General features: G+C 43.6%; 1 protein-coding gene across 2 annotated transcripts in view; it reads right to left on the reverse strand.

The window, feature by feature from the left end:
• The window catches only part of Osi17 (DUF1676 domain-containing protein Osi17), a 136,110-nt gene that overhangs the window by 25,976 nt on the left and 97,811 nt on the right, over positions 1-12,323 (reverse strand). Inside the window, exons 6-7 of one of the 2 annotated variants that reach the window (XM_065220994.1) lie at positions 10,978-11,193; positions 9,920-10,091 (exon numbers count right to left, since the gene is read on the reverse strand). In XM_065220994.1, coding sequence (XP_065077066.1) covers positions 9,920-10,091; positions 10,978-11,193 — 388 coding nt within the window. The remainder of the gene's footprint in view (positions 1-9,919; positions 10,092-10,977; positions 11,194-12,323) is intronic. The other variant, XM_065220999.1, reaches the window with a different exon arrangement.

Consider the following 12,323-nt stretch of genomic DNA (forward strand, 5'->3'; position numbering starts at 1 on the left):
GGGCTTTCGAAATAACCACGACTGCTTTCAAGCATATATAGCATGGTCCGGTTTTTTTTTTAATATTTGCATGTAGCCTTCAGCTGCCACTTGTGGCATTGAAACAACATCACTTGTGGTGGAGTTCAGAACTTAACACAAATATTGGCGCCTTATTTTATACAAAAACTTTTCTGAAGACACCATGGCGAAAAAATACTATACTATCAGAACCCGTCAAGCATTCCGGAAGCGTGGCAATTCTATCAATGATTAATATACACACTTAGAAATAACTAATTTAACATGTGACGGAATCCATCTTTCACATAAAGGATTAAACGTAAACAAATATGTCATGTAAAATTATGTGCTCACAGACTGAAATTTCATTATTCAACGAAAGGTACGTTTGGTTGAGCTGTTATGTCAAAATTGACGCTCGTATATGTCAGTCTCAGAGCACCTAAATTTACATGATTGTTTTCTAAGTGTGTAGGTTTAAGTTCTTACAAACATATCCCTTTTGAATAAATATTTTTTTCCAATTAAAAAATTTTCGTTTTTTTTTTGGTTTCACACTATTTAATGGTTCAAAAATTATCACGCATACGGTAGTATTAATGTTTTATAAAACACACATTTTCAACAAAAAATAGGCCTTTGATATGTTTGCCGTTATAATACATACACACTTAAAAAAATTCATGTAAATTTAGGTGCTCTGAGGCTGAAATATACGAGCGTCAATTTTGACATAAATTGAGTCATAATAGACGTGAAATTCAGACGACGTACTTTTCGTCGAGTATCGAAATTTTCAGTTTCGAAGCACTTAATTTTACATTACATGTTTGTTTACGTCTCGTCTTTTATGTCAAAGGTGGATTTCGTCACGTGTAACATTAGGTATTTCTAAGTGTATGCTACACACTACGAAAAAGACATGTAAATTTCATTGCATTGAGACCGACACATGCAAGCGGCCCTTTTGACATAAGAACCAGTTGAAAAGGACGAGAACATCAATTCAATCAAACGCACTTTTCGTCGAGTCACAAATGTTTCAGTTTCAGGACACTTTATTTTACATGCCATGTTTGTCTACGTTCCATGATTTACGTCAAAGCTGAATTACGTCTCGTGTAAAAATAATAATTTCTAAGTGTGTATGACTATAGCAAATGGTATGTAGGTTACTTATGCAAAGGAAGATTTTTGCGATCTATTAAATTGATTTCTGGGATATTTAAAAAAAAAATTCAAAAATTTTGCGTCTTTGTATATTGTATATTTGTATATTTGGATAATATGAGCGTTAAATAAATGCGCCTCCAAAAAAATCCAAAAAATTGTTTCAGAAATCAAATGAACTCGATGGAATCATTTGAATTTTACAGAAAATAGATCTCAATAAATAAATTCATACCAATGCACAATAGATAGAATAGATCTCAATAAATAAATTCATACCAATGCACACTGGAAATCATTTCGGATCTTTAATTTAGCCATTATGTTATTGAACTTTTTTGGAATTTATTCCAAGGCTAATGGAATTTTCATAATGACAATATGGCGACAGAAGACAGCAGGCAAGAAAAAAACCAAGCAGAACAGAAAAGCATAATGCATTATTTTATTTCGAGCACTATTTTATTTTTACAAGAGCAATTCATTTTTTTATTTGAGGGTAAATGTATATTCCTATTCTACGGGAGCAACCGATGAAATTAAAAAAAAAAAAACATTTGGAAATGTTTTGAATTGAACATTAACCTTTATGAAAAGTTATGCGTGATTTCAACTTTTTTGTCCTAGAACTGTCACCATTCCATGTATTTCGACCAAGATTTCGACAGTGTCACCCCATGTATAGGCGAGCAAGAACGGCACACTCTTTTTTTTTTGTGACATCCGCTTCCTTTGTGACATCCGCAGAAATGCAGCGGCATTTTTTTTTTTGACGTAGGACTACGTCTTTGATTTCTATATGGGGGTACACTTTGTGAAAACCGAAAATGGAACATGTAACAAATTAAGAAAGATTTTGAACGTTAATAACTCAGCTGCCCCGCATCGATCACAATGCTTCCGAATGTTGATTTTCAACAAGAAACTATTGAAAAACTGGTAAATGTACAGCATTGTCCAAGAGCGTCGAATTCACTAACGAATCCAACAATTACCTACATGCATATGCTGCTTCCCCAGCACAGTCGTCAGAGAGTAGTAAGTAGACGAAACAAGTTGAAGTACCAATCGCCTCCGATCCTCGTGCGCGTGCAAATAGGAAGGATGGAATTGCGTTATATTTTGCACACTCATCGCCATATTCAGAACCAAAAGCAAATTCTTCGAGATAACCACCATCCGTCGTCTGGCTCGCCGTGGCGGTGTCTGACGTATCTCCGGTCTGATTTACGAGGTGTGCTGAAGGTGTTCCTAAAAAATGAGATCCGTGATGCTGTCACCTACACTAAACACGCCAAGCGTAAGCGGCCATGGATGTCATGCCATGGAAGAAGCAATAATCTAGCATCTAATTCGACGAAGACGGCAGGAAACATTTGTGAAGCCGAGTTATTTACGAAAGAGAGTGTCGATGAAGAGAATCGATCAATGTAGATAGGACCTATTGAAAAGTGACGCGAGATTTGTTTTCCGTACTGAGCTCCAATGCTACCGACGCCAGGGAGGCAGCTCCCACACCTGGACCCTACCTATCGACCCATCAACTCAACCGGGGACCAACGGCTTTACTTCCCGAAGAAAGGCGTGATCAGAGATGTTATGCCTTAGAACATGCCGGTGGCGCCGACTGAGATTGGATCCAGGCCTGCTGGGGTGAGAGGTAATCACGCTAACCACCGGCGCCGATATCTTTCAAGGTGATATCACGGCGAATGAGATTGACCCAAATTTGAGTTTAGTTATCTCAGAAATAAGAAATAAAGTGCAGGAACTCAGCGATGAGTAAATTTGCCTCATGTTTTCCCAGGTTTTTCCAGGATTTTTCAGGGAAAAGTAAAGATTGGATTCACTCAGCCTATTGGTACTACTCCGAGACTGTATAAAACTTTCGTAAATTTCCTCATTTTCTGGCAGATTGTTTAGGTTTTCCACAGGAAACCATGAGACAAATTTACTCATCGCTGAGTTCCTGCACTTTTGGCGATTATGAGTGAACTAAACTCAAATTTGGGTCGTTCTCATTCGCCGTGTACGCAAAAGGAAAAGAGTCAGTGTCGCTACTTGATAGCAAACTACTCATAATGGGAGGAGTCTTTGTAGCTTTTATACCACTTGGTTGCACATCATTCTGCTTTACCTGAAAAGATATAAAAGAGCGCTGCTGTTTGGCATTAGCTCATTTTCGCTTCGGACGGCGTGGTTAACAGCAATAGCAGCAGTAGGAAGGTGGTAGCTAGTCCACTCCTTCACACCTAACAAGCAACAATTGACTGGTCGTGGCGGTCGTGGCATAGGAGGAAAAGGTCTGGTAAAGGAGGCGCCAAGCGTCATCGCAAAGTTCTTCGAGATAACCACCTCCGCTCTGATCTACGAAGTGTGCTGAAGGTATTCCTGGAGAATGAGGTCCGTGATGCTCCATCAACCAGTAACCGGGTGAAAATGGCAGAGAGCGCCTCAGCTAAACCAGCTGCACAGCGGCATACTGTCGGGACCTGGTTATAGCTTTTAACTTTTTTGCAGCACAGATGACCATTGCAGGAGTAACCACCAATGTCGTCAGATCAATAAAGTCCGAGGGAACGTCTAAGAATGCAGTTTCAGTTGCAAGTAGCCTTGTAAGCGGTCACCGTAGTCGACACATTTTCTGTGATAACGACTGCCTTTGCTTCCGACACTTGCAAAACAAGATATCAAATTGCAGTACCAAACTAAAATGTCATATGACAGGCTCTGTCATATGACACTGTCGCCGAAGACCTTCGCAAATGTATGTAAGTTACCAACCGAGCCATCACCATAGATCCAGTTGGCAACGATATTAGACCAACAGGTATCCTGCAATCGTTATTCGGACTTCATCAGAAAATATCAACAACGCTGCCATAGACGCGAAACCTGTAGGCAACGACAATTAACCAGCGGACATTCCACAATCATCTTTTGGACAACATCAGCAAAACCCACGGACTTGCCATCGACCCATAGGCTGTTAGCAACGACACCGAAACAGCGGACAAGCACCCTTTGGACCACATCAGCAGAATTAACCAACACCAGCCAGGTGACAGAACCACCAAACAACATTTTGAACGACGACGGCGAACGACCCTTGGACGAACATCTGATGGTATGGTGATGCTAGGTCAACAATCAGTAGGTAGCACAGGGTAGATTTTAAGTAACATTGAATATAGAAATCAGTCTTTGAAGTGTAGTGAAAGAGTTCGGTTCTTTTTTAAAAACCCATATATGACAACCCGTCTTCTAACTTGTATTTTAGTTTTTCTCATAAGAGCTACTGACATTGTGCTTGTGTGACAGTTTCAGGGAAGAGTCAGACGCAGGTACCTTCCACACTAGTCGCTAATGTCGAATAAACCATCAATCGAGGATCAGCTGGCTCGGTTCTGGGAAGTAGAGTCTTGCCACATCAAGAGTACGTATTCCAACGAAGAAGCGGAGTGCGAGGAATATTTCAAACAAACGACGAAAAGGGATTCATCTGGTCGTTTTATCGTCGCCCTTCCAACTAAACCTGCAGTAATCTCGATACTTGGGAATTCAAGGGACATTGCCGATCTTCGGTTCTACTCCTTGGAACGCCGGCTCAACGCTAGTCCAGCGCTAAAAGAGGCATACACTGCGTTCATACATGAGTACGAACAGTTAGGGCATATGAAGCTAATAGATGACTCACTTTCTAGTTCCGGTTGCACCTACTACTTGCCTCACCATTGCATCGTTAAACCGGATAGTATTACCACTAAATTGCGTATGGTTTTTGATGCCTCTTGCTCAACTGATAGTGGTCATTCTCTCAACGAGGCACTGTTGGTTGGTCCGGTTGTCCAGGACGATCTTTTAAGCATTGTTCTCAGATTTCGAATACCGCAGTTCGTCATCATAACCGACTTTGAAAAAATGTATCGGCAATTCCTTGTACGGGAGTCCGAGCAACCACTGCTCCGCATCCGATGGAGGGATTCTCCGTCGCTTCCACTGCAAACTTTCCAACTCACAACGGTGACATACGGGACATCTTCGGCTCCGTACCTCGCGACAAGATGTCTCAAGCAACTTTCTGAAGATGGTACAGAGAGTCATCCAGCTGCAGCTTTAGTTCTTGTTCGTGACTTTTACATGGATGACATGCTCACCGGCACCGATAGTGTTGAGGAAGGTCAAAACCTCTGCGAGGAACTAATCGAGCTTACTAATTCCGCTGGTCTACTTCTTCGCAAGTGGGCCTCGAACAATTCTGCTATTCTATCAAGCTCGATTCGGCTGCTGCTCCCATAAAAGCACTAGGGCTTCAATGGGACACCTCAACGGATGTATTACAGTTTCATGTACCAAAATTCAACACACATGCACCGATTACCAAGCAAACTGTGCTCTCGGACATCGCCCGCTTGTTTGATCCTCTAGGTTTTATCGGACCGGTGTTGGTTCAAGCAAAATTGTTCCTTCAAGATCTATGGCGAGAAGGTTGTGAATGGAAGGAGCCACTTACCGAATCTCGTCAACGTTTGTGGATAGAACTTCGAGACAGTTTGTGTCATTTACCAGACCTGAAGTTTCCTCGATGGGTCATAGAAACGTCGGGAGTTGCGTGTCTTGAGGTTCATGGGTTTTCTGACGCGTCGGAAAGAGCGTATGGAGCTTGCGTATATCTCCGTGCAGTATCGTCCACTGGTAACATCCATGTTAACCTGCTTACCGCCAAATCCAAGATTGCGCCGAAGGGGAAATCGAAAAAGAGTGGAATCATCAGTCTCCCTCGTCTTGAACTATGTGGTGCTCTTTTATTGAGCCACCTGTTCGAAAAGGTCGATTCCAGTTTGAAACTCAAGGCCAAAAACTTCTTCTGGACAGATTCGCAGATCACGCTATACCAAATAGCTGCTAACCCATCGCGCTGGAAAACTTTCGTTGCTAACAGGTGTTCGGAAATACAGCGAATTACAGCCAATGGTATGTGGTCCCATGTACCAGGTTTGGAGAACCCCGCAGACTTGATTTCTAGAGGGATGTCTCCAGCACAACTGCGTGACTGTTCAGTCTGGTGGAAAGGGCCAGATTGGTTAGCACAACCGTCACTTGGGTCCCCACGCAACAAAAGTTTCAGTTCAGATGAACTGGAAGAACGAACTGTATCTCTACCTGCTCAAATACAACCAACAAACGAACTATTCGCACTATTCTCATCGTACACCAAGCTCGTCTGGATTGTAGCGCTGCTTCGAAGGTTTTCACATAACACGAAGGCAAGTCTTCCCACGGAACGTCGCACTGGATTCCTATCTACCATGGAAATCAATAAAGCGGTGCAGCTACTAGTGAAACTGGCTCAGAAAGAATGCTTCGCTCAAGATTTAATGGAGATCACGCGCCATGAACAAGTCAAACCTAACTCTCGCCAAAATACTCTCTCTCAGATTCTTGTAAATGGAATACTTCGTGTTGGTGGCTTGCTGCGCCACGCGCCGATTTCTTATGACCGGACAAACATCTACTTACGGAACTTATAATAGTTCATTATCACCAGAAACTTCTACACGCTGGACCGCAACTTCTCACAGCTGCTGTGTGGAAACGTTTCGCATCAGAAATCTTGCTCGTCGAGCCGTTCATGCCTGCACCAGATGCTTTCGGTGTAAACCGAAGGTCTTAGAGCAATTGATGGGAGAACTACCTATGGAACGTGTCACACCCGCATTTCCGTTCTTACATACCGGAGTGGACTGCTGCGGGCCGTTTTCTTGTCGACCCATCCGGAGAGTATCGGCTATCAAATGCTATGTGGCTGTGTTTGTCTGCCTTGTGACAAAGGCAGTCCACCTAGAGTGCGTTGCAGACTTGACTACCAACGCGTTCATCGCTGCTCTGCGGCGGTTCACTGCGCGTAGAGGCAAACCAACCCTGATTGAATGCGACAACGCCCTGAATTTTCGAGGAGCCAAACGGGAGCTCCAAGAATTAGCCCGTCTATTCCGATCCCAACAACATCAGGATCAAGTCACCCGTAGCTATTCTGAAGATGGCATCTCTTTTAAGTTCATCCCTCCCAGATCCCCAAATTTTGGAGATCTCTGGGAGGCGGCCCTGCGCCGAACTGTGGGAAATGTGATTCTCTACCAAGAAGACTTTTTGACTCTCTTTACCCAGGTTGAAGGTCTACTCAATTCTCGTCCATTGACACAGCTAACCTCTGACCCAAATGACCTAGAGGTGCTCGCGCTAGGGCATTTCTTGGCCCATCGCTCGCTAACTGCCATCCCGGAGCCCAATCTCGCAGCCATACCAACCAACCGACTGGATCGGTATCAGCAAACCCAGGAGTACGTTCGTAGAATATGGCAGCAATGGCAAACCGAATACTTGTCCGCACTGCAACCTCGAACTCGGTGGACCCAAAGGCGCAACAACATCGACGGTGGCACGTTGGTGTTAGTGAAGGAGGTGAATCTGCCCCCACTGAAGTGGAGCATCGGCCGTGTGACGAAAATATACAAGGGTGACGACAATTGCATCCGAGTTGTCGATGTGCGGACAAAGGACGGAGAATATCCAAGGGGCATCTCCAAAATCTGCGAGTTGCCCAACCAACCCGACAGCGGCCGTGCCGCTGAACAACCAGAAGGAAATTAAGGTCCTTCCATCGATCGCAGTGCTTCACTGCGCAACACCGGGGGGTCGTACGACCTCCCGTTCAAGTAAGTCGTTGTATTAAACTGACTCCCAAAAAACTAATATAATTTTTCGTCTCCCTGCGCCCGCGATGTTGGTGTTCTCACCTTCCAACCACCACGAGAGAGGTTTGAGCTGGCTACTATTCGATGGTCTGTAGCTACCCCAACGCATATACTGTACATCGAATGTACAATGTCGAAAGTATAGACCTAGAAGGCAAGCCCAGCGAACACCTGTTGTCGCATCACTCATCGAAGGAAGTTTCTTTATCCAACCTTCCGTCAATTCATAAGCCTGGTGCCATTCAACAACTCGGATTCCATTCACGCACAAGTACGCCTAGTATTTCGATGCCAACGATCATCGTCCTGTTTCGGACCCGTGGAGGCCGGTAGCCTCCGTCCCAGTTAAGTGATTGTTTTTTTTTCTTTGATTGTTTGAAAAAACCGCCTATGTTTATTCCCAGAATAAAGAGTCAGCCCGAGGGCAACCCAGCCCTTCGTACCACGAGAAGCATGAACGAATTCGAACTACCTAGACAAGTCAAGATAAGTCAACTACTACAACAACGATCAGCTGATCGTCCGACCCTGGCAGCCGAGTAGTCACATGGTCACGATCCTGGTTAGCCCAACGATGGGGCAATAAGTAGCACGTGAAGGAGTGTATACATCAACAGAGCAGCGAACGCAGCCGAGTCAACGGAGAAGAAGAAGTAAGAAATCAATAAAACCCGATAGCAGTAGAGTTTGAAGTTAAGTTACCAATAAACATCCTATTGCATCACATCTGAATATCATCGAGTATACTCAGTGGAGCTCAGAAATAAAGTGTCGTTCTTTCGCCCAAAAATCGAAGCACATCGATCCAAATTCGAAAGATTCTACATGATTTTTTGGGGTTGTCCTTAAACTTATGTTCGGTAGGGTAAATAACTATCGAAAATTATATCTGGTCACTTTCCCGATTCCGGGAATTCCTGGGAAGAGCCATGAGCTTTGTTACAGATTTCGAGGCTGGAAGAAATGGCCGGGAAAAGGAGACACTACAATTAAGGAATGATTAGCAGCGCCGGTGCTGTATAGGTAAGCATGATTACCTCTCACCCCAGCAGGCCTGGGTTCAATCCCAGTTGACGCCTTCGGGATTTTCTAAGGCATAACATCTCTGATAACGGAGTAAAGGAAAGTAAAGCCGTTGGTCCCTGGTTCATGAGTTGATGGGTCGAAGGTAGTAGGGTTCAGAGGTGGGTAGCATTGGTGCTCTCTGGCGTCGGTAGCATTGGTGCTCAGCACGGAAAACAAGATCGACGGAAAACAAATCAAGGAAAAAAACCCTGCGTTGGGAAAGTGGCGCCATGTAGGAATTATGAGATCAAAACTGAAAGCATACGGAAATCCATTGCTTGTTAAACTTTATGCTCCATAGACTCCTAATAATAACACAACTGATCAAATTAAACGGAACAAGATGGTTACACTGCTCATAAAACTCCTGCTTTCATTATGTGCAATACAACAATTGCATTGATCGAGCTACATCTCCTAATTACATACATTCAAAGCCCATGTTTACATTTTCAATTTAGACCACATTAAGTTGTAAAACTGACTCCCATTGTTTCAAGCACCTACAGCAAACGCATTTTTATGGCCAATAATGGCTGAACAAAACCCACTAACCTAAAGTTTGCAAATCAAGAATGCTTTCACTCACCGGGCACGAGCAAACGTACGCTTATTTTATTACTTATACAAAAGTACCATCAATCCTCATATCTAAACGTGTGGCGTAAGCCGGTAAGCTAATGATGACCAGCTGACCGAGGTGTTTTAATTAACCTCGGATAATGGCATGTAATTTGCCTGGTTTAAGGGTTTTTCCTTCAACACGGTGCACCACCTGGCACGTGTGATTAACACCCCGTTCATGGAAAGTGCACAAACTGTCACTTTCAACATCTGCTGCTAAGCGAAATGACCACCGATGCACCCCCCGCAGAGATTGACCTCAATCGTTTTACATCTTTGTTTTTGGGTAGGTAGGTACTTACCAGTTGCTCTTCTGCTGCCATCGTTAGACCGGATGGGGCTGAAACGTAGGAGGCCGCAATCGACGAGGCCGCTCCGGTGGGGGTCCGTTTCAGGCCTCCCGATGAAAAACCGTGAGCTGATGGTCCGTGAGCTGAGGGTGGTGGTCCGTACACGGGTTTCGGGTTAAATATTCTGATGGGAAGGGAAGTTTCAGGTTCCAGGGGTTCGGGGAAAACGAAAGTTTGTATTAGATTAAGATTGAAATATTTCGGCTCTGATTGTGTGGATACATTGTTTGGGATCGAAGGAAGCTACCCTCAAGTTGATTTATGCAAGGAAATTCACATTTATTAAAGTCAAAACCAAACAAGAGAGCCACTTTCTTCTCGCCGGCACTCGTGTGGATATGGAAGCAGGTCATATTTGTATAGGTTGGATTAAAGCGCGAGAAATCGAACAGGAAAAAAAAAAGAAGAAATGATGAGATATGTGTCCATCTTTGCCCCCTTCTCCAGCGAAGAGTGAAAAATGGACACGCACTTCTTGCACGGTATGGTGATGAAAAAGATGGTCGGTTATAATTGTGATCGATAAAATAATAGTAAAACCCAGGTAAGTAGCGTATTAATTGCATACACAATCTCTCCCTCCGGCCTCGATGTCAGTCAGATTCGAGGGTGTCGCGGTTCCAAATGAGTGATTTTAGTGAAATTTTTGCCCGATATATAGCTAAGTTAGTATAGGCACCACTTCCTTCCTCGATCATGCAGGTGTTAGTCATGGATGGACGATTAGTGCGCACATTTGGAGCGGAAGATGTCCGACTACGGCAGTCGTCGTCGTCGTCGTCGTCGTTGTCGTCGTCGATGATTTCTCCGAAGAACTATCAAAAAGGTGTATTCTGTGCGTAGTTTGCAGGGCAAGGGTGACTTTCCCTAAGTCAAGCGTGGGGTGGGGGTGGGTTGGAGTGGGGTGTCATTTCTCGTGAAAAAGCATCACGCACGCACACCTTGAGAGAAGTCTGCTTTGCAGGCTTATAGGTGACGCAAGAGGTCCGTCCTGTAACGAACCAACCTACCTGTTCTGATGATGCGTGAGCGGATTTACATTGCTGCTGTGGCTACTACCGGAGGAAGGTGGTGAAGAGAATGCAGATGATGATGATGATGGTTGTGGTTGCTTTGGCAGTGCTGTTGTTGAACCAGTGCCCAAACCCCATGCATTGATATCATTCATGTCCTCGTACCGTGGCTTGAACGAGGTGTCTACGTAAGAGTTTCTATCGCTAATGAACCTGTGTGCGGGTGTGGAAACGGGAGGCGATTGATAGTTTCTCACAAGATGTTTGGTCGCATTTGTTTTGTTTTGTTTTGTTTTTGGGTCTCGGAGGTAGATTCGAGGTTTGTCCCCGTGTTGGTCTTACGAGCTAGACTAGTAATGAGTTAGAAATGCACTACACACATAGAACGAAAAAAATTGCTATTGGCTTGGCTACAAATTGACTGTTGTGTTGGAATGGCATTCGTTATTTACTGAGATCACGTTGGGCTTCTAATGAGCGTCAAAATAATTATTGAACCAAAGAGAACTATAAGTAAAAAATGAAGAAAAAAAATAAATGAATCAATGAATTCCCACATCACAAGTAGAAGCGATATCTGCATGCAACTAACTAAGCCTCTCATCTACCCTTTCGTATCAATTGACCTTTTTTAACTAACAATTTGATCTGATGCAAGGTTTCTTATTGGATTGGAGAGAGTATGGATTCAGTTGAGACCTGTGGACCCTTCGCAGAAAATCCAGCTGAAGCTTCGAGCTACCGTCCAATAAGTTTGCTTTCTTCAATAAGTAAAATTTTTGAAAAGATGATTTTAAATAGAATGATGCTTCACATCAATACGATCTAAATTTTTGCAGTTAAGCAGTTTGGATTTAAACTCTTAAGAGCTACCAATTTAATTCGTTCAAACAAATCTGCAGGCTGCTCACCTGGAGTTGCTCTTCTAGACATAGAAAAAGCATTCGACAGTGTTTGACATGAAGGTTTGATTGCCAAATTGAAAAAGTTTAATTGCCCACTCTATATTATGAAATTAGTTCAAAATTATTTAACGGACAGAACTCTGCAGGTAAATTATCAATATTCCAAATCTAATCGACTACCTGTTAGAGCAGGAGTTCCTCAGGGTAGCATTCTTGGGCCTATATTGTATAACATTTTCACTTCGGACCTCCCTGATTTGCCTCAGGGTTGCCACAAATCTTTGTTCGCTGATGACACAGGCATTTCCGCTAAAGGAAGAAGTCTTCGTGTTATTTGCAGAAAACTGCAGAAAAGTCGGTGAAAGCCACTGTTCCCCTCATCACAGTCGAGCCTCTCCCGCCATCGACCTGCAGTCGTCCCGGTCCTGTGGTTGAGTC

This window comes from Ochlerotatus camptorhynchus, unplaced genomic scaffold (assembly GCF_037179485.1).
Source record: "Ochlerotatus camptorhynchus isolate MF236.1 unplaced genomic scaffold, CSIRO-AGI_Acam_v1.1 ptg000011l, whole genome shotgun sequence".
Taxonomy (NCBI): Eukaryota; Metazoa; Arthropoda; class Insecta; order Diptera; family Culicidae; genus Ochlerotatus; species Ochlerotatus camptorhynchus.